Below are 26,122 nucleotides of genomic sequence, written 5' to 3'. Positions count from 1 at the left end.
CTGTTCATCTCCACATAGCGAACTCATAGGAAACTCTGGTGAAACTCCTGTCAAATTTGTATGGAGTTTCGAGTTTCCCGAGTTCGCTAAGTGGACACACATTTGTTTCTGTCTTCTTCGCTTCTTCTTAATCCGTCAGTTATTAAACGTCAGCACGAGGGGCTTTGCTAGTGCTGTCAAGAGTTTCCTACCAGTTTCCTACGAGTTTCCCAGCTGTTGCGAGAACTGAGTTCGACAGTTCGACGGAGGAGAGTTCGCTATGTGGAAATGAACAGTGACGGATTCTAAAGATTTGAATCCAATCTGACAGATTCTAAAGATTTGATTCGATTGGGATTCGGATTCAAAGATCCGGATCTCGGAATGGATTTGAATCGAAAGATTCGAATCCCTGTAGGGATTCAGTTTCCCCATCACTACACTGAATCACTTTTGACAAATGACGTATTGTGCCGTTGTTCACGTCCTTCTCCGGCAAAAAGGTAGTGAAATGACGCTCTCTTAGGAGTCGAAATACTGTTCTATGTTGAAGCTGTCAAAACAGCTCTGTTTCAGTAACCTTGGCACTTGGCTGTCGGCGAGTCCATATTAACGATGAGCTATATAGCTCCCGCGAAGAATCATATCTTTAAACTCAAATGCAACGACGGTATTTATTTTTATTTCATTATTATACAGTCAGTATCCGACTTACGCGGATAATGGGGACCAGAGAAATCCGCGTATCTCGAATATTGCCTGACACATAGCCTATACTAGTAGTTAAGAGATCGAGGTCTTGTGTACATGTATCATAGAATATTAAAAAATTTACTATTTCCATTAATATGAATGCAATGCAAGCGTATTCAAACAACATAAATTGCAACAAACGAAATAAAAAGTGTAAGTTATGCAAATGTGTAATTTACAAATTTATTCGTGTGGTTGTACGATGTACATCTCAGGAATTTAAATCGATGTAATAAACCCAATCTACTGTCAAATTTTGTAAACCGCGTATCTCCGAATCCGCGTATGTCGAGTACCGCGTATGTCGGATATCTACTGTACTTCTTGTGTAGATCGGATCAAGTCATCCAATCCGGATCCGACCTCGCATCTCTAGACAGTACACCTCTACATCCCGTCAGGATAAGCAAAATATTGCGATTGTTCCGTTTTGTTTCATTTCGTCGCGTTTGTGTTGTGTAAAAAGGAAAATTAACAACAATTGCTTGTGAAAACATATCGTTCCCCACACGTTTCATCACCGGTGCACGATGCAGAAGTACGAAAAGCTGGAGAAAATCGGCGAAGGCACCTACGGCACCGTATTTAAGGGCAAAAACCGGGACACACTCGAGATAGTGGCGCTGAAACGAGTCCGGCTCGACGAGGACGACGAGGGTGTACCGAGTTCGGCGCTGCGAGAAATCTGCCTGCTGAAAGAGCTGAAGCATAAAAACATTGTCCGCCTGTACGATGTGCTGCATTCCGATAAGAAGCTTACGCTAGTCTTCGAACACTGTGATCAGGATCTGAAAAAGTACTTCGACAGTTTGAACGGCGAGATCGACCCGGACGTTGTGAAAAGCTTCATGTACCAGCTACTCCGTGGGCTCGCCTTTTGCCACAGCCACAACGTTCTGCACCGGGATCTGAAGCCACAGAATTTGCTGATCAACAAGAACGGGGAACTGAAGCTGGCCGATTTCGGGCTGGCCCGTGCATTCGGCATCCCGGTGAAGTGCTACTCGGCCGAGGTGGTTACGCTATGGTACCGTCCACCGGATGTTCTCTTCGGTGCCAAACTGTACACGACTAGCATTGATATGTGGTCGGCCGGGTGTATCTTTGCCGAGCTGGCCAATGCTGGGCGGCCACTTTTCCCCGGCTCGGACGTGGACGATCAGCTGAAGCGGATATTTAAGCTGCTCGGAACACCCACGGAGGACACTTGGCCAGGAATAACGCAGCTATCGGACTATAAACCGTTTCCTTGTAAGTATACCCTCTAGTTTGCTACACTTTGGTGTTCCTGGGACCATCAACAACCGTTCATATTCCTCCTCAGTGTATCCTCCAACAACATCCTGGAGCCAGGTGGTGCCACGATTAAACTCCAAGGGTCGCGACCTACTGCAGAAACTGCTCGTCTGCCGTCCACTGTTGAGACTAAGCGCCGAACAGGCGATGGGACATCCGTACTTTACCGAAAACTGAAAGCGGTTCTAGCAGTTAAGGGCGTTGCTGACGACCAAAGCACACCCCGGAGCGCCACCAGCCGCCACCGCTGCTGACCCCATTCCTCAAAAGCCTCCCCAAATGCCTCCGGCATGCGAACGTGTGACCAAACGGGACAATTCGGAACGGAGCAGCTCGACCGTGGTTCTCACCTCTACGCCACTGGACACAATCAACGAGTGAACAATGTCGATATATCGCAACCAATTTCTAGTCGGGAACTTACTCGTGCACGTGTTGAATGTGGTTTGTCCATTCGGCGCTAACTATTCTAATGTGATTTCGTTCTTTAAATCATACGAACCAAACTTTTCCCCCAATTTTGCATCGAAGTAGACGTATATTTTGTTTGAGAGTTTTTTTTCTTCATTCGAAGAACATACGGTAGGATAAACGTGTGCATTTAGTTGTCCGATCAGCGAGCAGGATGTGTTTCCAAAACGAAGGTTCTCATAGGGATAGCGACATAAAAATTTAATTTATCGTAAAAAGATTTGATAATGATTTCGTTATCATCTTACCGTCGACCTGATCATCATTCCTCGTAATGTGATGATAGGATTTCGTACTGATTTATTTTCTTTTCTTTTTATTGTTTTGTTACTGAATTTTAATGAAAAAAAATAACCTAGTTTGAAGTAAAGCGAACAAATGAAAATGGTTAGGGACAGGGAACAAGGGTAATACCCTTAGCTCAGATTTACCGCCAGTTGATGTAATAACTACTGCAATCTAATGCCATTTATATGTAAAAACTATACGAATAAAATCACTCATAGTTTCGGTAGTAAAATGATTCTCAAATTTCGTTCATCCGAACGAGAGCAATTCCTTAAACATTGTGTACGACACGGATTTTTTTTTCTTATGACTTTAGTGGCTAAAACGCATTTATTTCTCCGATTTTTACATCACACATAAAATTACATACACATTAAGTTAAATATATGTTTGGTTTACCTTTTTTGTGTTTAGCTTTCCCATTTCCAGCCAGTTTCCAGTGCTGTCCTTTTCATTCATCTCCCCTTTGCCAGCCCGCCCCCTACACTATATGTGATGTATGTATGTTGTATGTCACCAGAGAAAGAGTTTGTGATTTGGTTTTGAATGTGCCGCAAAAGTAGCATGTTTAGTGTTACTAGCACTCGCAGAACGGTCGGATCGTAATAGCGGGGGTTCGATCCTTTACCTTCCCGGGTGCTCTTTTATCTTCTTCTTTTCTTTATCCAATTATCCTTCTCGGCGTGTTTTCGAGATGTCACTTATTTTCGTAAAGCCGACTTTGCTGCCGATGGCAAATGTTCTCTTCTCGCTGAATGTTAGCCTTCATTCTCGTTAGTGCCACCGCCGTTTGCCTTTTAGTTCGGCAGTAAGTGTTTTAACCTTGTTTTACCTTTTGTGTAGTATGTTTTGCCTAAATCGAACCACGCTTGCTAGTCAGCTTTGACCGCTTTTTGATTTCGCTACCACTGGCGCGCCATTTGTTTTGCGTTTTTTTTTTGTATGTTTGTTTTCTTCACTTGATTTTTGTTCATTTTACAGTTTCTAATAGTTTTGTGTATTTATATATACTTTTTTGGTTTTCTGATTTTTGTTTACTCTGTTTATATAACTACAATCGAGTTTTCTCTTTCCTCATTTTCTGCTGTTTTGTCGCTAGTATTATTATTATTATTATTCTTTTTGTAATGCTTTCTTTTAAGTTGAACATTTCCCCGCTCTGCACCGCCCACCTGCACGCAAACACTGCACCGCTGGTGTGCACCCTTCTTGGTTCTAGGTTCGCTTTCCCGAATATGTTGGGTGGTAAGGATATTAGTTTCTATGCCCTCCTCCCTCCGGTGTGTGTGTGTGTGTTGCTCTATTTTCGTATGATTTTCAACCTTTAATGAGTCGGCAGGTGTGCAGAAGAAGAGAGGGGGGGGGGGGGGGGGGGGTGGTTGAAGCGCAGTTTGAAGCAAAAAGTATGCAATGGAAAATCTATTTGTTTCTTTTTTATCTCCTTTACTTTATTTCTTTCGTGACTTTGTAGGTGAGAAATGGACCCCCGGAGACTTGTATTGTTGATTTCCTAGTAGGATGCGTGTAGTAAAGATCTGTCCACGCTCTTCGCCCGATTGTAACACCCGTCGAGCGATTCTTCTATTATTATTATTATTTATACTTCTTTTAAATTTTTTTTCTGAACAATGCAGCCGCAATCCTTGAACTTGTTCTAACCACTATATGTATTGGGTTTCTTAATAGGGGAACGAATGTTGCGATAATACGTTTGGTTACGTTGTGCCACCCAGTTGGTCACACGCGTCAGGTGTGTTTGTGTGTGCCAGTTTGTTTCGTAACGAAAATGGTTCTTCTTTGCTTTGCAAATGTAAGTTTCGATCCGGAGGATGATCTTGTTTGATATTTTTGTTTTTTTTTTTTGTTTTCTCACAATCGATCATCGAGCATTCAATTAGATTTAAGTTTCTCTTTTTGTCAGACAGTTTTACTACTAAGAACAACCCGAACCCCCCGAACGTGTCCTGTGGTTCACAATTGTTCCTTGTTTCGGTTTACCTTTACCTGAATGATGTGTACACAGTATCGAACCTACCAAACCTAGCAGGCTTCATCTTTTGTTTTTTTTCTTCCTCATTTCCTCTCACTACCGACCCTACAGATTCTCCCGTAACGATGTAATCTAATTTGTTTAGGTTTACCTTTGTTTTGTGTCGTATTCATTGGTATTTTTTGTAGTTTTTTTTCTTTTTATTTTTCGATTTCATTTGGTTTTTTTTATTATTAACTTGTATGCTTTTCATATTTCTTCCTAAGGTCCTCTCAGTTGCACTCGCCACACGTTTGCTTATTTTGTCCGCGCACCGAGTTTGTTTCGTTTTCTATTCTTTTATCGTCAAATATTATAGTATTTGTTTAGATTATTTGTTTGTGAATGCGTTCTCTGCTTCCTTCCATTCTATTTACTTTCATTTCTCAAAAAAGATACTTATTCTTGTATTCAAAAGCGGATATAGGTTTTACTTCACTGTAGTGCTTCTGCTTCTTCCTACTTCTCTGCCCCGTTTCGGTTTCTCTTCCGGCTGTAGTCTAGCATTAATTTAATCGTTTTTAAATTATGTGTTCTTGTGTTTGATGATTTGCAACCTTTTGTCTTCTTCCCTCACAAAAGCGATTTGTAGCTGATACCGAAAATGTTACACAATCCTTTTTTTCTATTCTCTCTTGTTACTGAGGGCGTACAAGTGCGTGCTTGGAAAATTGGCCGTGCTGGCCGTGCACAGTTGTGTAGTGATTGTGTGGCGCGCTGTGGCTTTGAAGTGCGATTTTTGAGATTTAAAACTTAAACATCCCGAATGGTAACAGAACGGAACTGAAGGAAACAACACAGGTCTACCATTATTATGGCGACCCTTATCAAGTTCACCTTAGCGACACTAGTAGGTGATGTTGGAACGGATTCACCCACAAAGTGAAATTTTAGAAATGCGTCCATGTGAGCACGTGTTTTATGTACTTCAATGCGCGAGTGCTTGTTCGAAGATTTGTAAGAAAGAAATTTCGCCTCACAAACTATCTACATTCCATAAGCAATACTAAACTGTTGTCACCGTTATGAGCGAGCACGGTTGACGAAAGGGAAAATCGCTGCAAAATGTCCTACCTCAGTCGGGTTAACAGTTAACGAACAGTTTACCTTCGGGCAAGTTTTCATTGTTTTTTTTGAGTACACTAATATTGTTTACATACGCGATGGTTATGCTATGAGAACATTTTACTTAATCTTGTGTGTTAGTAAAGTGCACGTCGCTATCGTCACTACTTCTTGCTTTTGCCCTGCCTTTGTAGCTCGATTGTAGTAATAGGAGTAGAAAAATAAATAAATTATCCATATCAAAAATAGAAGTAGAATGTTTCTTTCGGTTTCCTTTTTTAAACTCGTGTAGTTCTACTTCTCTTTACTTTCTCCTTCCCCGATGTCCTCATGCGGGGCCAGAAAGCTAGCCTTCCAACTAACTTTATTTTACTGATACTTTATTTGCTTATGAACTTTTATTGTGATGAGAAAGGGAAAAAACGTTGATGTGGTTGTACGGAGAGTTTGAGATGGTTTGGTCATTTTCTGTAAGAATTCTTTAGTTGAGAGACGTAACTAATATTCGCTAAACGATAATCCTGAACTGTTTGGTGATCATCGATCAGGACGTACCGACGCCCGGATGTTATAAACTACGGAAAAGGTTGCACAAATCGCGAAATGCTTTCCAAACCGCGTTCTGCTTCTAAATACCAGGGAGTAATTTCCTGCTCCTTGCAATGCGATAACGAACACACATATATAGCAAAAGCCCCTTCGCCAATGTTTGTACTGTACTTAAGATTGTTGAATGGATCATACGGTGAACATATAACGTACGGCTTGTTAAATACAATATAAGCGCCGGTTTCTGTTACCGCCGGATTGTCAAACCTCTTCGCACCTCGACTGCAACTGGAGGTTATTTAAAAATGACGAACGGTGGAAAAGGATGAGAAACGAGAGCAAGGAAATAAAACATAATGTGCGCTCACGAGAAAAATTCCGATTGTAACGGATTTTGCAAAACCTCCCCCGATCGTTTTGTACAAACCAACTGAGGTGCAACTTTTCCCAAAGACCGACTACGGTCCATGCTATCCAAGGATGGATTTTCCCGGTAAACTACAACATTAGTCCTTTTTTTTCAATTCTCACAAATCAAACGGAATTATCAACCTTCATTCGTTGGCACAAAGCTGCGTATAGGCGGAAGCTGTACGCGAGTGTTTAATGGTGTGTGTTTCTGGTGATGGTGTGTGTTTTTGCCAGGTGCTTATGAAAAACCTCTCCACCACCTCCACTTCTCACTGTACACAAGGATGCACACAACAATGCACACGCGTGCTGAAACGGGATCCCTTCAATCGTAATCGTTTTTCGGTGCGCATTTATTCTCCTCCGATGAACTAACTGGTTCCGGGGATGTTACACGAGACTCGCGAGAGTAGACGGGAAATAAAATAAAATTTAAGAAATACCCACGTCAAGGAATGTAGATAAAACTAAATAGAGTTTGTCGGCACCCGCCATTTCGGTCGTCCTCCTCCACTAACACTATCCTGCTTCGTAAACTCGGTGCCGGTGGCATTTTCTTCGTGACCATGATTCGTCGTGGTAATTTTAGCAACAAAAACCAAATACGCTGCCCCATTGCTCATACATCCGCAAAAAAGTTACCGTTTGTGCGCTTGTTATGCTTTGGCTCAAATTGTTTTGTGCGATTGTTGTTGCTTACGTTTGTGCCGTTAGTGGGATGCAGTTTCTTCACTGTTTAAACCCACTGTTAAATCAGCAAATACTCAATCGAAGCATTGTATACACTTATAAAGAATAATTATAATAGCGTTAATCGTAGTGGTAGTAGTAATAATAATAATATTAATAAATAGTCACTTTTATCTCATTTCTTCTACAGCCAAAAACAAAACGTAACAACATAAGATATGCGCACTACCCCACAACATCCGCATTCACATCTCTCTGACAAACAAACACCCATCCGCGATTGGAGCGAACGCATCCGGTTCTATCTTTGGTTAGCGAAAAGTGGGATGTGCGCGCTTTTCGCAATTTGTGTGCATGTACGTTTTGCTTCTGAAACGGATCTGCTTCCCCATTCCTATTCCTTTTGCTTTGGTAGCGAACAACGTTTTCCTGCCCTTACATTTTGTTGATTTTTGTTTTAATACATTATAGGTTAGTTTGTGCTTCTTTTCTATACGTGGTAAAAAAGAAAAAAAAAGGTGAGCGTTGATGTAAAGTTTTGATGTGCGACTGCAAAGATGATGTAGACAAAATTGTTTGCAAATACACCACGGCCAGGAACGAACGATTTCCTGACGAAAGATTGGTTTTGTTTGTCCCATATTGGTGGGATTTTTTTTTTTCTTCTGCCGGTTGGTAGTCTCGTTTCCTTGTTTGACATGTCAATCCGATTTTTTGCAGTTTGAAAATAGAAATTATAGCCTCACAGATAGACGATACACTTTGCTAGATATATATACTATTGTTTCGCATAGTATGTTTTGCGTTTCGTCGGCGTCTTGGCTTGTTTGAACACATTGTAACACACTCGCCCGATATTGCTGTTCCCTGCTGGCTTTTTTCTTCTTTTTCCTCTTCTGTACTTGCGCTTACGTCTCCATTTGGTACATGGTTTTTACCAATTTTAAACAGTACAGTAACGAATCGCTCCTGCTGGACCACGCGATGGCGTCGTGTGGGCCAAATCATTTCCCTCGCGTCACACTACCAGCCTTTCGGCGCACTTCCGCAACAAATGTGGTGCTAGGCAGCACGTGCAGCGATATGCCCTCTCTCGGTTGCACCGGAATACCAAAACAATCAATAGATACCAGAGCAATTTGAACTCCAAAAAAAGAATCGGTTAGTAAAACATGGAAAAAGGCAAAAAAAAAACCAAAACCCACATTGAAACAAGATAAGCCTAAACTAACTCTGCTACAACATTATGCTTCCTTTTCACGCTGAGTGGAAGTACCAGAGCGCGCACCAAAACATCCGGGGTACCGTCCCAAAACCAAAGCGTTCGATGTGTCCACAAACATCATCATCATCATCTTCACATCACCGTCACCCACTGCTCGTCATTAACCGTGTCGCCGTCGTCATCGATCGCTCGACCGATCCCGGGGTCTGGAGAGCTGTCGCGCTGAGCTGCTGGGGTGCTAGGGGAGGGAGGGTGTGCTGTGAAGGGTGGTGCTTAGTACAGACCGCATCCGCGCAGGTTGTTCGCGATGATAACGTCGGTGACGGCGTCGAACACGAACTGAATGTTGTTGGTGTCCGTTGCACAAGTCATGTGGCAATAGATTTCCTTTGATGTGGACTTATTTTTAGCCTCAAACTGCGCCTGAATATAGGCCGCCGCCTCACCGTACTCCTGTCCGCCTGTTGGAAAAGCGTGGGTAGGAAAAGAAGAAGCAAAATTAACCAGAATTAACTTTCTGATGAGACGAAATTCAAATAGCAGGAAAACTTTTTCCACCGCTCGAATCAAAGTAAGCCGAAATCGAAAAACTTATAAAACCACAAACGCTGTGCCCGGAAATTGGCCGGCCAGAAATCCAGGAATAACTCACCCGTGTACTCCGGGAAGCAGATTGTCAGTGGACTTTTCCGGATTTTCTCCTCGAACAGATCCTTCTTGTTCAGAAACAGAATGATTGAGGTATCGGTGAACCACTTGTTGTTGCAGATCGAATCGAACAGCTTCAGTGACTCCTGCATACGATTCTGTGTGGAGGGAAAACATTATACGAAACATGGTAAATCGGTTATGTAATTTGATACGTTGTGTTTTGTTTTTGGTTGAAAACGCTGCCTGCCATTTGCCGTTGTTTGTGTTTCACTTTTCACTGCAATTCGTCTGCTCTCCCCGCTAGCGAAATTTCCCGTTGAATCCTTATCCCAAAACCAACACAGCACGGGCAAGAATTGGTTTTGCTCGTTTTTAAATATCAATTTGCCATGCTTCCCCTTTGCAGACGGTACACATGCATTAAATAATTCATTACACAACGCAGCAACGCAGGGTTCAGAAAACCAGTCGTTGGATTTTCAAGGAAACGAAAAGGAAGCAAAACATACATCCTTCCACTTATGCAATCCCGATTTCACGCCGGTTCACCGTATCTAAAACAAAACGAGCGGCAAAACGCACGATTAACATCGCCTCGTTGACCTACTTACGGTACACGGGGATCATGTGCAGTCCTCCCCCCCCCCCCCCCCCCCTCATCTACCTCCCCTCTTTCCGTGACCAGTTTCACACCAGAAGGCAATAAAATGCAAGTGGCAAATCAATTCGTCGCTATCTACCTAAAGCAATGGATGGGATAATTGTTTTATCGGAAAATTTACGGCAAATGGCACAGGTCAACTACTAAGACTAACTTAACGCCAAACAGCATCGCTCAAGGCCACAGACCCACGGGAACACCCCCGCGGGGCCCTACTTACCGTGGTTTCATCTTCGTGTAACACCTGATCGTACTCGGACATGGCTACGCAGAAGATGATGGCGGTCACATCCTCGAAACAGTGGATCCACTTCTTTCGCTCCGACCGCTGACCGCCGACATCGAATAGCCTGAAATGACGGGAGCATGTAAGCTTCGTGAAGGACAATTTGGTCGAGAGGGACAGGGAAACCCGGAAGGGTGGCTTACTTGAAGTTTAAGTTCTTGAAGGAGAAATGCACCTCCACGATGCCGGTGGTTTTGACACGTGTTCGTAGGATATCCTGCTCGGTCGGTTGATAGTCCTTGGCGCCCAACCGGTCAAGGTCGTCCAGGAAACTGGAAGGAAAAAGAAAGAAAAGAAAAATTAGCAAAGGTGACATAACAACAAATACGGTGCAGTGCGATTGTGTGTTCCGCAGATCATGGGAACTATGTAGGACAAGCTCGTGTCACTCGGCGTTGGTTGTGCAACGGAACGGTAAGCAGATATATGGACGTAGGCATGCATTACCACGGTATGCATTGCGGGCCGATCTTGCAGAATCACGTCCTCCTGCAGGGGACGTCTCTCGCGCGCCCAAAGTGACCCAATCGGTCGTACGACCCCAAAAGGCGCTTGGTTGGTGCGCTGGCTGTAAGTGGGCCAGTGACAAACCTCACCGTTAAACAGGCTCACGGTTTAGAAAGAAGGCAATGAGCTGTGTGATGATGGGTACGACGACCGGGCGCAGTCTATCGCAACACACATACACACGCACACACATGGCCATCCTACTCCCGGTGTGCATTTTCCGTCGGGTTTTGCATCGTACCAGACATTCTTGGGTGGTTGTTGATTATTCAACGTCTTTCGATGCAAAAGTCACCACGCCGGCAGAGTTAGCCGTAGCGTCATCCAGCTGGAACTGGAAAAACGCACGTGCTGGAGCACGCTGGACATATGACGTCAGCGAAAAGCGGCTTATGAAATGTGCACTTGCGATAAAGAACGTAAATGGGCGAGGGCCTTCTCCTCGCGCGGGGTGGCCTACAGATTGGAGTTGAGAGTTGGAGTTTGCGTCACGTTTGGCGGTGCGCTCACGCGTACCGAAGTTGTGCCCCCAAATCGCGTGGTGCAAGATTCTTTCCTCGGTCGGGCGCACCGTGCATTTCGAACGGCGGAAAAACGAGTTGTCGTTGGACGTGACACGCGGGACAGTGAGTGTGGAAAACTCCCAGCCCCTTGCGTGTACTGGTCGCTCAAAACGTTGGACAAGCGCTGCGAAAAGACAAATGACCCGTGCAAATACGAGTCGTAGCTGGTCATTTGCTGCCGCCAGGGACATCGACGAGCCATCAGTCAGATAAGCCGATAAGTTTTAACGGAGGATAGGGATATAAATGAATAGTTGGTACAAAATTGAAAGAGGGGCCAAATATAACCTAACTCTGCTTATTTTTCACAATGCAATTTTAAATTCCCAATCTTAATGTTACTTAAAATTATTAAAAAACTGTTTTCAACACATTTTTAAATATTGTATACGAAATCTTAAAGTCTAAATAGTCTTAAATTTAAATTTCAGATTTTTTAAAAACATGATAATATGAAGTAACTTTATTAAACGAAGATAAAGACAATCTATATTTTACGATTTGTAAGGTAAAAATCTGTTCTAAACAAAAGAGGCAAAAATTTTAAATAATTTTAGTCTTCATTAAACCGTGAACAAATAAGCTTCATGAAAACACTCCTAAAAATAGCTATTTGTCACGTAAACAAATCAAAATAAACTATGTGGCCATAAAACCATATTCACTTATAAGAGAATATTCTTTTTTTGAAATGGAAAGGGTAAAATAATCACCCTTAAACAAAACAATCTTACGAGTTAGACGCAAAGTACCATAATTAAAAGTGAGGGATGTGGTTTTAAAACTATCTTGTTCACCTGCTGTTGTTACATTAATTACATCATAATTTACTTTTCAAGTCAAAAGAGGGGAAAAACTACCCTTCAAACAATAACCACACTGGACAGTCCAGACAACGATAAACATTTCATATGGGTAATAAACCGATCCCGCTTCCACGCTTGTGTTGCCCTTTCCCGTTTCTTGCTCAACAAGTAACCGGCGCACGGGTACACCTCAAACCAATCGATCATTAAATGGTACCCCCTCGATGCACATAATCACCCCACGCTGGACGCCACAACCGATGCGCGCTAAATGTGTCCAGTTTTCGCGAGGCGCAAAATAGGGGACACGCTGTTATTGTCAGCTACACATTATTGGGGGTATGGGGTTTTAAAATTAAATTTTCCTATGATTGATTTTTATTGCCCACCCCTCGGAGTTGCTGTTAGGGTCCCTCCTCCCAGTAAAACTTGAGGTTCCCCTCGTGCATGTCCACTGCGTTTCCATTTTTCCATTTTTCCGCTGGGTCTATTTTCCCTTAACGGGGTCCCATTCCACCTGCCTGCTGAAATATTACGCCAGGGGTGGATATTTTGTGGTCGGGCTTGCGTGACGTTGACTTTTGCAACACCGGCCAAGTTAGAACATCCAAGTGCGTTTTTCCAGCAGTGTACACGAAAACCGGGCGAAACGATTTTGCAATTTTCCTGCCCAGTTCGCGACATGGGGTGAAAGTGGGTTGGATTTTCTAAACCCACCACCTCCCTAGTGGAACCTAGTTTTAAATGGTTTTGCCAATCGAGTTTGCGTTGCTGCCAACGTAAGTTTCTAACGAAAGACGTTTGGGGAAAAAAAAAACTCACTGACGTATACCCACGCCTAGTGCTGGAGGGGCCGGACCAGTCCTCATTTACATGTTGGCACAGCAATCAGACGGCGATCTTTTTCCCATGTCCATATAACTTGGAAACTTTTTAAAGTATCCAGAATCGTAAAAGAAGTTTCATCCGCACGAATCGAGCGTCTGTGAGCCTACAGTTCTTGAGGAATTTATTTAAATATCCATATGTAGGAAGGTAGTGTCGTTGCCACTTTGTAATCGGCAGGTGTTCGTTCAGCATTAAAACCCATTCCTTAAAACCCCGCCAATAAATGCGACCAGGAAGTAAAGCGGCCTCAAGACCTTAAGCCGCGAGGAGTCGTTTAAAGGAAGAAATGATACCAAGAGATCGTCCCTGGCTGTCGTCCTAATGAAGACGATTTCGTTTCAAGGTGAGCGTGTGCCCTGTCAACCAGTTTCCTGCTCGGTTAGCGATAGTTCTGCCCTCTTTCGTTGGCAGGGGTGATATATAGGTTTGCGTATCGATAAGCAAAACCTTGAACGCACCCGATCTTCACCGGGCATGAGGTTGGTTCAAGGTGCCCGCTTGTTGGTGGTGCTGTTTTGGCAGTTTTCGAACGCAACGTAAATTCCATCTCGCCGACGAAACTGTCTCAATCAAGTATGAGTGTGTTTACTCCATGGCGACGGATGGCAGTTAGCGGAACATTTCAAATTGACGCTAAATGGGTCAAATGGTAAACGGCGATTGATAGCCTAGATACAAGTTCCGATCGAAAGGCGGAAGCTTATTTTTGATGCGACCTTGAAGACTTCGAATAACACGCGAAGGTGTCGATCGATTAGAGCCTATGAATATTCTGCGAGATCGTCCCGCTAAAATCTGGCTCAACTCGGAACTTGTACCATGCAGATTTGGAATACCCTCACTTTCAGATTTATTTCGATGAACGGCCTGATACATAATGCATCCATAACGAGATGTGGCCCCGCTGGGTACTCCTCCAATTAAATCTCTCCCTTCCGGCCCTATTGCGACGCATCTCATTAAGCCCGGTGGGGTTGGTTGTCAACCTATTTCGCTACGGCCGCGACAATATGCCATGGCGCAAGGCAAAAGCAAGGCAAAAATGTTGCACTGTGCCGATTTCAACACCACACTGCCCTCCCGTTATGATTAATGATTTTAAATTTTATATAACTTGCGCTCCCGGTAACACGGAAAGGGAGTCAATACAACCCCTCCTCCACCGGTGGCTGATGCTGTCCGTTGTTGTTGGCCGGGGCGGTTTGTCATTTGGAGACGTACGACATTGCGAGAAAGCCCCCTCCGGAGTTGGCCATTTAGGTTCTTGGATGGTTGGTGGAACTTTTTGCGTTTGTCAACCGGCACGCAAACAAAGGGGCCGCTAAGGTCCCTGGGCAGGGCGCGCGAGGTTAACCGTTTTTATTTTCACGCCCGTGATTCCACGTCGATTATGACGTAAGGGAAATGTTGAGTGCAGTTTCGCAGGGCGGCAAAATCGGAGGGAATGAAACCTCCGAAACAAACAGAAGAAAGTGCGCCACTTTTGCCGGATTTGCTGGCCTACATACACACAAGACCTGCTGCAGTATCATCTCTAATCTTGGCATTCTTGTGGGACACAATGGGAGGTTAAACTTTAAATTGCAAGTTTCGCCAAAAGGAGGGGAGGGGGGGGGGACGATGCCAACGGTCGCGGTGTTGAGCAAACGCAACAAGTCAACAACAACTAGTGCGGTTTCGGCGAGCAGTAAGTAGAAAATAGTAGTATTGCTGACAAACCCCCTTCGCTAATGGCCGTTTCATAACCCCCCCGCTTCCCGGTCGAGAAGTGGCGAAGGGTAGTAGCTGGCCTTTTTTATATATTGGTTGATGTAACCAGATTTGGCTAAAATGAACCGTATTTCATCATGGTGCAAAGTTAGTGCTGTTTTGAGCGCGTGCTCTGCTATTGCAGACAACGCGGTCGTACAACAGAATTACACTACACCACGACTAGGCAAACGACTATAAACTTCTCACATTTGGGATAATGTGGCCACGCTGGTGACCCAGTGTAGTTAATATCTTCGAAGAGGTAGTGGCGAAGCCCATCAACACGTCGCACTCCTAATGGAAGCACTTGACATATCCCTCCGGGGAGGGTAGTAAATTCGGGTTTGAATTTCACGCCATCCCCGGCAAACTTTGACCCACATTCCCGTGAGAGCTCGCACGCACGATTATTAAGCGAGATACCTCCAACATCAGTTACGCCGAACCCCTCTCGCGTGAAGAGGCCCCGCCGGTCGGGATATTGTCAAATCACGCCACTCATGCATCTCGGAACTCCGATCCGGTGCGTACGTGGAACTAATTGAAAAAATGCTCTCCAACTCCCGAACCGACTACCGATCTCCAGCCCCGGCCCCGTGTGCCGACCTTTTGCTTAGCCCGCGAGCGCAGAGTTGTTATGTCATCCGCGGTTGGCTGTGCGCGCCTTTAATTGCGCCGTGCGAGACGCACTTTTGGCGACCCATAACCACCAGCACCGTGTGGCCGCCATTAAGGGTGTCTGGGATCGCGGCTGAAGTACACAGTTTCTTCAAAGGGATAAATAGAGCGAAATGATGGATCCTGTAACAATGGCACCACGTTTTATTTTTTGGGTCGGACGATCGCGCGACAATCTGGAACACATCAAAGAGATCTATTTGTCTCGGATATCCTTAAGCGTGATCTCCATCGGGTGCTTTTCACAACCCACCCGGTTTATGGGGCGATGTAATGTCGACGAGATTGGTAATTGGCCACACGTTTTAGGTGCCGGGACCTCAATGCAGGGATGAGGCCGCTCTAATGCCGGGCTTCCTTTCTCCAGCTAAACACTTCAAACGGCGTCGGCCAGCCTCACTCAGCCCGACCGACGTTCCTTCGGTCGATTGTTGTCTACATTGACTTCATCCATCGGGGGTTCCCCACATCGGCGCGCGGAAACGCCAACAACAGCCGTGACAGTGAAAGGCGTACGATGGAGTGTACCCTCACCCGGTCGGATCTGGCGGTTATGCAATCCCCGGTTGGTGCTTCCTCCTCGCTTGCTGCTTCTCTATGCATTTGCAAACTAAGCCACAACCGCCGCCGAATGGTATGGCTTTGGTCTTGATCTCCAGCGTCGGCGGACGACGATAATTGTGCGCACCGTCCGTGAGGGCAGGTGGAAATTCACACAGTCACCGACTATCGCGCAGACCTTGGACTAGTGTCCACTGTTCGATCGGTGCGGTCCGCGGGTGATTACGGATGGCTGGTGAACTCGTTTGCTTTTCAACCTGAACCGCAAGTCCGCAAAAAATATTTGCATAAACAGCCCCACGCCCACAAGTGCGGGAGTGATTAAAACCAAGTGTGCTCGAGTGGACGGCGCTTGACGTGAGTGAACTTTTCATTTCGATTTCATTGCGGCATCGGCACAATCTATAACAGCGAGATACGATCAGTGGAGGCAACAGGAAATGGCAACGGCAGGGTCGGCAGGGCAAAATCCATCTAACTCAAATGAAGTGACCAAATGGAACGGGAATCGGGTAAGTATTTGGAGTACAAAAAGGACCCTCTCACACGGCGGATTCACGCCCCGTATTTTGGATAGTTCACTTTCCATTTGCGCCAGCTGGAAACGAAAGTGAACACGACCCCGGCTAAAGTGTTCGCGATCGATTCGATCTCCGCAAACGTTCAATATTTGGTACCGCCATCGCCAGCCCCGTTCCCTGTTCAGCGAATGGGACGGTTTTGAGATTTACCAGCAAATCTCACGCATTGCATTATTTGCACAGCAGTTATCAGCTTGCCAAAAGCAGCATCTTTCGGCAAAGGGGGGAAGCCCAAAAGGAGTTGCCTCGAAACCGAAGCAAATATCTTAAACGCAACCTTTCAAACACACTGTGGATGGAAATCCATAGACAAAATGACCATAAAATAAGGAAAATAAGCTACAGAAAACATGGAACAATGAAATGGTACCGCATGACGGATGGAAATGGGATGAAAAAATCAACCCATTCTGCGCAGAGCCGAATACAAACGTGACATAATGTTCGCCGCCCCAGACAGGATGAGGTGGTCGAGCGCGAAGGTTTTCGGTTACTGGGGAGAGCGGTGTGTGTGGCCCACTAATGGTGCGCCGTGTGTCTACGCAAACACCACTCAATTAGCCATTTCCCGATTAGTCTAAATTATTAAATTGTTTCTGTTTCGGTTTGGCGAAAGGGTGAGAGAACGTGCACAAACGAGGGCCATCAGGGCCCGCCGTTGTGATTTGACGGTGAGGTTACAGCACAAACATATTCGAAAACCTAACAGCTACTGTTTTTCTTCAACTAAATCGTCTCTCCGAGAGACGATAATGTACGTGTTACACCACAGAAGAAGAACTGACTCTACTGATATCGGCATCGAACAGACAATGGGTTTTAAAATTAAAATTTGGAATTTAAAGAAGAGATTTCTTTCGTTCGAGAAGATGTTCAGTGTGACCTATGTACGAATGCAGATAAAAATTCTAGAATTTACCAAATAGACGAGGCCATCACCGAGGATGATCGTTTTACTTCATGGAAGTAAACATAATTTTGACAGCTCACCTGTGCTTGGCCAAAAACAAGATCAACAGCTTTTTGCTCCGCCATTGTTGTGACAATTAGTTGAAAAAGAGTCTACTTAAAAATTTCTAGCATGCTTATGAGATATCTCCGCCAAAATCTTCGCAACAAACTGTAAAAAAATTTCCTACAGTTTTTCTCTCGTTACATGGTATGGTGCGACCTCTTTTCCATTGACTTTGGGCCAAAAATTAGAAGCCCACTTAGATGTTTAATTAGAAGAAGTCTATCTAAACAGTGTTAGCACCTTTTGGGAAGACAGTTTTATCATTAGCTTGTAAATAGAAACTCTATATAAGTAAGATGTTTTGAGCTTTAGGGCCATTTTTGCCTTTTAGTTCAGTCAAAAAAGTTTTTGGTTGGAAAAAACAAAAACTGTTGGCAGAAGAACATCACATACAACACAAGAATAAACAGCTTCCTTTTTTCTTGTTCCAATGTTGGACTCCTAAAACGGAGCCACTAAACACTAATATCTATACAAGAAAACTCGAAACGAACATACCGCTACCGGATGAGGATAAAGAACGATGACAGCCCAGCCCTTGACCGGGAGCGTGATAAATTCTCATCCGTAATAAACCGACGGTGCCCCAAATAAACTGTGCAGCGAGGAAAACTTACGCAATAAACGCAACTACCATCGTGCCATTCCCTCCCAACCACGGCACAAACTGTTAATTCATACATTCTGAGCCAGACACTACTTTTCACACCTCCAGAGAGGGCCGCGTACGGCAATAGAATGCCATAACTTGGCCTCAACACGTACAACCAACCTGTCACCTCCCGTTTCCCCACCACGCCCTCCGTACGTGGGGATCGATTCGGAACGATTTGCGATTATGATGCCGATTCGGCCCTTTTCGGGGTGTTATGTTATGAGAAAGGGAACGAGCCGCCCGCCATTCGAGCAATGGATTAGGTGAATGCATTTTTCAAACTATCCTTTTGCGCCGTAATCGCGAGCCGTCAGTTATTAAAAATAGAGCGAATTATGATGACGGGCTTGATGGTTTGTAGGTTCCTTTCGCTCCAGGATGGGGGTTCCCTGGAGACGTTCGGCTGCCGAATAGCTATGAGGCTCGGCGCTCCTTTTGACGTCAGCTCATGTGGAGCATTGAGTCTTCTTTATCTTCACGAATTCTGAAGTTGAAAATTTATTTACCAGTACCTTCACAGTCTCGTTTACGAATTCGCTTAGCGGATAGCTACAATCTGCACGATAAATCGGTATCAAGAAAAGGATCTCCGCCGATAGGCCGCTTTAGTGTTCACGCTTGAGCGTTACTGGTTTGCGGGGTCTTTAGGGTTTCTTGGCGCATTCGCTGGAAAACCCACGCTGGGAACGTCTTTCTTCCCCGTTCTTACGCAACCAACGCAGCGGCGGCCGGTAACATCCAACGCTAAATGAAACGACCAATGTGCCATATTTTTGCCCCGACATCCCACCCCCGGCTCCAGCTGATGAGCTCCGTCCACCCGCACGCCATGCATCGTCCGGTCGTTGCAAAATGCAACATGCAATCAAGACAAGAGAGGCACAAGCGGGCACGGTAATAACAAAACAAAAAAACAAAAAAGAAAATAAAAACCACCCTTAACCATTAAACAAACATGTAACATTACATTCGGCAAACGAAAGCCTACATTCGTTGCGCGCCGCTCGACGTATGAAAACTCTTCGTCTTTATCCGCGTCCCGGCCGGGCCGCCGTTAGACTGTCAGGTCGATTTTCAGGTGGCAAAAAGGGACCGCCGGGTTCGGCTGTGCTTTAGAAACCGACACGACGATCCTGAAGGCGTGCTGCTGGATCACGATTCCTTTCTAATGCACCCCCAACGATGGGAACGAAGAAGATGGTATTTCATTTCATTGGTTTGCGAAAAACAAAAACAAATCCTACACCACAGAGTATTTAGAATGTTCAACCGACTTTTTTTCGGGAAGCAAAATTAGGTAGTGTTGGTTATTATAGCTGATTCTTCCATTCGTTACTGGTAATTTTTTGCTTAATAATGGTAACAAATAATGAAACATAACTGTGATGATATTAGCAAATCGCAAAATCATCAACGACACCATCGTATGCTTAGCAGTATGCTTTCATTTCGCTCCGAACCGTGTTTACACGCCTAAGACTCGTTATGCCCCACCGTCACGTTTAACCTTCCACCAGATCGGCATCTGCTGCCGACGTTTTCCCATCCATTGAGGTCAAATTGGCCGAGAGGAAAAACAAAAACACAAAATCAAGAAATATTCGCACGCATTTGGGCGGCGTTTTTTTATTCGTGATTCGAGGCGAAAATTGTGTCTCTCTTGCGAAAATACATGCGCCCCAAAACAACCGACTTCTGGCATCATTTTTGGCAAAAAGAACTGAACTGGCAAACACGAGCAGACGCGAACAGAGTAAAACTTGATATTTTAGCAGCAGTGCATTTCCAGATTCGGTCTTGCTAATTGTTGAAGAGGAGAGCTTCGCAGTCGTTAGGCAACCGGTTCTAAAGAAGATTTGCTCAACGCGACCGTAAAGAGGTGATTCTAGAAGGAGGAGAGTAGAAGGGACACTTTTTTGAGGAAGGTTTGCTCCAAGCATCACGTCATCAAGTGGATACACTGGCAAGTGGAACTGATTAAAGAGACACCAAAATTCAGACAGAAAACCATGCGGATAACAGGTCGATGACATTATTTAATTTACAAACTTTTGACAATGTGTGTGTGTGTGTGTGTGTTTTAAATTTCATTCATTTTGTTACAATTTTTTTGACACTTTGAAGTGATTATGGAAAAAGGTAGAATAAATTGATCAATTTATAAATTGATTTTAGAATCAATAAACAACACACTATTTCATTTTTAACAAAGGAAATAACAATTTTACTATTAAAAACATTGTTTCAGCACATAGTTTTTAAAAGTTGCATGTTACTATTATTTTTCGTGAGCAAAGAAACTTCCGTTGCAATATCCTATTTCTTTATATGGATACATTTCCAAAATGTGGCAGTCAAAAGAATGTTTCTTGCAATCCAAATGCTAGCGCTTTACCGCAGGATCGTTCAACGTAACATAATTTGCACAAATCCAAAGATTGGTTTCCCCCGAAGCCTCCCAGTCGCATTTGCACGTCCACCGTTGGCGCCAAGATCGCTCCAAGATCACGCAATTGTGTCGCATGCTGTCTCGTTAGGTTCGCTTGCGAAAAGTCGCCCTGCTCGAAGGTTTCACGATCGCGGATCGTGTCGCTTACCGGCCTGTGGTGGACAGGTGGTCGATGTCGCGTCGTCTCCCCGTTAAAGCAGGCTCCACACCGCCGCCTCAGAGCATACGACGATCGCTGCTGCGCGAGCCCTCCGCGTGGGTAAGGCCGCATACGATTGGCAGCAACCGACTTACCATCCCCCACCACCCGCTCGTGAGACACGATCGGTCCGTCTTTGCACACACAAGCCTCCCCTCCCCGCCGCCTGCCGGGAGGGTCGGACAAAAGATCGCGAAAGGGTGTAGCGCGAGAGCCGTAGCATTTTTCGGCTCGGCGGCTCGAAGAAAAGTCCGTCACCGGCACGGCATCTTCAATTACATTCGGTACGTCGAAGCGAACGGTTGGCGCGTCAGGAATCGTCGGAGCGAAAGGAAACCTCCCTTGCGGTGCGCGATTCATTCTGGCCAGTTTTCCCTTTCGTTGTTTTTTTTTTATTTTGGTTATTTTGCTTGCTACACAGCGCGCATGCGAACCTTCAACAGACGTCAGCTTCTCAGGCCAGTCCGCTTTTCGCTCTGCTTACTTAACGGGTCCGGTCCGATTTATTTGGTGGATGTGTGTGATTTTTCATATCCCCGTGGTATCGTGGCCCGCTCTGCCGATCGGTACGGAACGGTGAAGGGTTTATCCGGGCGTCCGGGCGGAGTTCGGCAGTGAAAACGTGATAACAAATCATAACGACTGCTCCACCAGGCCAGACGACACACAGTGTCGGGTGTGAAAGAGTGAGAGTTGTCGGAAAAGTAAAACCTCGAGACCGGATCAAGTGAGAGTGAGAAATCACATCTGTGAAGAATCGCCCGTTTCAAGATACGGCACACTTTGCCACGGTACGAAAACAAAACTAACCATTCCACCCACCCTTTGCATCGCCCTCCAAGCGAGTTTTTTGCCAATCTTTTACATCCGGTGCGCGAAAAATTAAACCCCGCGAACCAGTGTGCCTGACACTACACTGCGTAACAATAGTTTAAAGCCAAATCGCAGAGAGCTTTTCGCCCTACAAGGGGGGACGACAGTGGACCCCGCCCCGCGAGTGTGTGTGTGTATGTGCGTGCGAGCGTGACGGTGTTCAACATAAGGAAGTAAGTGCATGAGGAGTTCCCTTCCTCACTCAATTGCGTCTTCACGGCTGACGGACGATCGTTAGTCGATTGTTTATAGTGAGTGAATCTTTAGACGGGTGTTTTGTTTAAATTGTTTCTCTAGACTATTACTGGAAAAGATTGAAACGATTTTCATTTTTGTTTGCCACCAATCCGAATTCAGCATCAAGGCCGTTGCGAAAATGGAATCGATTCTTTCTCGGCGTGAATGTGTGTGTGGGTTTTTTTTTTGTGGGTGAAGGATGCTGTGGAAAAAGACTACTAAAAAGGCAGTTTAAATATTCATCGTTTTGACGCAAGATTAGGCTGCACGTTTTGTAGACTTGCTTTATGAAAGTTTTCGAAGATCTGCTGTGACTTTTTGTGACTGAAAAAATAACCTATTTTTATCAATCCGGTTGATATTTTCATTAACAAGATGCAAACGGTCCGTTAATTCCCCAAGTTCTGTATAGTTTTTCTTGCTATTTTAATTTGTTTAGCAAACCTTCAACCATTTTTTTGTTTGTTTGTTGTGAACGGAGGTAAATTCAAATCGTTTATTCATTCACATCATCTGTTTCGCTGCAAAGTGCCTACCGACCACCTCCAAACCGGGCCTGCGATGAGCTTGGGAATTTACAAATCATTGCCACCGAGACCTTTGGGGTCGGCTCGCAACGTGTAGGCCGTTACCCGTGCCGTAGCATACCAGCCCGCCATTATGTTCCGCGCGAACCCACATTATGCTGAAGGCGGTTGGGCACCGCGGAGGAGATGTGATGCGATGCACCCGCCTCGGGCCGCCATGAAAGTGAAACCGAAGATCGCTCGGGCCCGTTAGGTTGCGCAATTGCGGGGAGCGAGCGTCTAAACGAAACATGGAAATAAAAAAGAAACCCGTTGTTTTCGGGAATGCGGTCCGTCATCCTCGTGGCACGTGAGTTCGACTCTCCCATGGACACGCAGTCGATAAAATCCACAACCAGTCCAACCCCGCCTTGTTCGGTGCAGGCCGAGCTAGTCAAGTCCAAGCCCGTGTGCGAACTGGCCGACTGAACGAGTGTTCGAACGAGCTGGCAAACGAGTTTCCTCGACAGTTCGAGGTCTAGGTTGATTAGTTGATCGAAGCCCGTGGGGTGACTGGTAGCTGCGAAAATGGAACCAGTGTGCAAATCCATATCCCCTCGCTAAACATATACTCTTTGTAATGGGTTCGTGCAGGCTACTTAATCCACACGTAAAGTTTGCGATAGGGTTTCAATTAAAAAATAGAAAACAAAGATCTAACGATTACGTCGCCTATCGCTGGGAGGTTACCGGCGTAATGGTTTGCTCTCGATGTTACTTTTTTGCAAAACAGACCCGCTTTGGTCCCGTTTCGGGACTGGTTTCGTACATTTCGCAAGTAACCGTTGCTCCAAAAAGTGGGCCATCGGTCAGGTCGCAGGCTCGTTTCTGCTTCTTTATCGAAATTTTAAAAGGCGGTTGCATAGAAAAAAAGCGTAGGAAGGAAACTGGTGGTACTAGGATTGCAATTTTTCTTCTTAGTCTGATGGTAAAAACGTGTTCGGAGTGAAACATTCATAAAAAAAACTACACCAAAATGGATAAACTCTCCTGAGAGCATCAAATCCACTTTTCGATCGAAGTCCACACGTGCTCAAACTGTCACCATCTGCCCGGGGAACGGCGTTCTCTTAAATTTCCCAGCCTTCACACGCCACAGCGGCAACTTTCACTGTCCGCCAGCCCTGCTGTGGAACCTATCAGTCGCCTCGTTTGTGCGTTTTGTTTACTTCTAGGGTGTTTTTTTCTCTCCTCAGTTCAATTATCAAGGGCCAAAAAGATACCTCTCGATTGTGCCACGAGTCGCACAACTTGAACCGGGTGTTGTCGCAGCTACGCACACTACCGAACCGGACCCTGCCTCAGAAACCCTTCGTGGATTTCCGGTCGAATGACGCAAGTTAAGGCTGGCGGATCTCGTTTGCGGCGCGATGATGTTTGGAGAATGTGGGATGGGCCGAACCGTCTCCGTTCCTTTGGTATGGCTATCGGCATGGTTTTCTTCATCAGGGTCGATACTGTTGTGTAAAAGCAAAGTCGAACCTTAAACCTAAAGAAACGAGATGCAGAGTTAGCGAGTGACGTACTAAAAATTTACCTCCTCAACATATAAGTATAGTAGAAACAACGTCGTATTCAAGTATCCAGACTTTTCCAGTTAGTCTAAGACAATCCCAAAGAACTAAGTTCCATGATATGAGTCATTCAAAAGCTTGACTCGCTTTAGAACATCCTTAGAGGCAGGAACATAGACAAGAACTTATTTACCTACAGAGCACGCAATAGGAGAGGAACGAAGCTAATTAAATTGACACCTTTAACAAAATGCCGAAATAGTTCTTGCCTTTGAATCCGGCTTCCCTTTTAAGGGGTTAAGAAAAAAAAATACGGGGATATAAAAAAGATTAGTTCCCCCTCGGATCTGTTGACATAACCAGTTTAGTTCATCTTCTGGTACAATATCATCATTATGGACCACGCACACCGACACGGACAAGAATAGTGTCCGCAATTATTGTAGAAGAATTGTACCTCTTTGTACGCGACGTGGAATCCGGTCCACCCCGAATGTGTTGGTAGCTTTCAATGCGTTGCCCTTCGGCTGTGAAAGGACTCTTTTCCGGCGTTGGAGGCCACGTAGTGTTTTACCATTCGCTTGCGAGCTTGATTTAACTAAACAGTGCGATGGGTGAGACAGACACCAGGTACTGTGCCTCACGTGGCGCACTATGTGCACACTTTCTTGGCAGTGACAAACACCCATCGTTTACCTTAGCGAAGGTCTTGATACCGCTGCCTAAAGTGTACTGTATCTTTCACGGGATTTTTAACACCGTGTACCTGATTGAGATCGTGTTTGCTCAGCAAAGGTCATGCTTGTTTGTGGAACACATTTGGGTAAAGAACTTTTTCTGAAAGTGGAACCACCGGTGGGAAGATAATGGAAAATACACGTCGCGAACCTTTAGTGGCATTTCCGAGTCAAACGTCGGATGGATCTACAAGAAGCGTCATGGCTGATGCCATTAAGACAACGATACGGGGTGCAATAAGGTCAGGTGAAGCGTTTCCTGAGGACGAGAGTTTGATTTGGCATTGGGAATTATTATTCCTTCTTGAAAAAAGGAAATTAATTATACAGTTGCGACAGTTTCAATTTGCGATGGAAAAATTTAATAACCGCTTATCATCGCATTGACATAGTTTGAAACGAAAAAGAAGATGGTGAAGAAGAAGAAGAAGTAGAAATTTAATGAAATGTAAGATCCGGCAGATGGTCTCAAGAAATTCTTTCTTTGCACCATATTCCTGAACGACGAACAGGATAAGATGTACATTTGTCACATTAAATGGTTGCTTGAAAAATCGATCCGAGAATTTCGCATCGACGGCCTTTTCTCCTAAACCTAGAAGAAGAACCTGCCGAAGCCGATTAACGTGGGTGGAATATTTATGAACAAGGGCTGAGCGAACTTGACAAATCGTTCCTGCTTATCGTTCTACGCGATCCCAGGGACGAATGAATCGGAAAGTATATGATTTATCGAAGGACATTCAAACGATGGGATGCTGCCACATTTCTCCCCGGCCATGTTTCATCGATCGGAGAAGTTCCCTCTCGCGCCACCCATCGGTTGATTTTCGGTTTTCCATAACGTAACATTCGCCTGGGAAGCGCGGAGAGGACACCTAAAATTAAAATGAAGAAAGACCAAACGCCGGTGACGGAACGGAAGATCGAGAAATAAATGACTTTCCATTTCCATAAACCCTCGCCGTGAGGCGCGGGTTTCGCCAAAAAAAAAGCAAGTGGGGTGCTTAATTTTTACCTTCAAACATAAATGCTTAACCGGTTGCCCGATGGATCGCTTCGACGAGCAGAAACGAAAGGAACTTGACGCAAGCCAACGCGGCGAAGGTCAATGCCAAGCGTGGATGAGATTAATTCGTGATACATTTTTCATCCGATCGCGCCCCGGCCCTCGGCGTTGGGTAACC

General features: G+C 45.0%; 2 protein-coding genes across 4 annotated transcripts in view; one reads left to right on the top strand and one right to left on the bottom strand.

Moving 5' to 3' along the window:
* The first annotated feature begins 1,138 nt into the window (after nucleotides 1-1,138).
* On the top strand, nucleotides 1,139-3,247 carry LOC131265851 (cyclin-dependent kinase 5 homolog). Its single transcript, XM_058268183.1, has 2 exons — nucleotides 1,139-1,983; nucleotides 2,057-3,247. The coding sequence occupies exons 1-2, from the start codon at nucleotides 1,263-1,265 to the stop codon at nucleotides 2,203-2,205; spliced, it is 870 nt and encodes a 289-aa protein (XP_058124166.1). The 5' UTR covers nucleotides 1,139-1,262; the 3' UTR covers nucleotides 2,206-3,247.
* Nucleotides 3,248-3,677: 430 nt separating this feature from the next.
* The window catches only part of LOC131265849 (G protein alpha o subunit), a 57,275-nt gene continuing 34,830 nt past the window's right edge, over nucleotides 3,678-26,122 (bottom strand). For all 3 annotated transcript variants that reach the window (XM_058268180.1, XM_058268182.1, XM_058268181.1), the window contains 4 exons: nucleotides 10,498-10,626; nucleotides 10,289-10,418; nucleotides 9,409-9,562; nucleotides 3,678-9,217 (listed from right to left, as the gene is read on the bottom strand). In XM_058268180.1, coding sequence (XP_058124163.1) covers nucleotides 9,030-9,217; nucleotides 9,409-9,562; nucleotides 10,289-10,418; nucleotides 10,498-10,626 — 601 coding nt within the window. In that variant the 3' untranslated portion in view covers nucleotides 3,678-9,029. The remainder of the gene's footprint in view (nucleotides 9,218-9,408; nucleotides 9,563-10,288; nucleotides 10,419-10,497; nucleotides 10,627-26,122) is intronic.

Source organism: Anopheles coustani, chromosome 2, assembly GCF_943734705.1.
Source record: "Anopheles coustani chromosome 2, idAnoCousDA_361_x.2, whole genome shotgun sequence".
NCBI classification, from domain to species: Eukaryota; Metazoa; Arthropoda; class Insecta; order Diptera; family Culicidae; genus Anopheles; species Anopheles coustani.
This window is presented reverse-complemented; position numbering and strand designations above follow the sequence as displayed.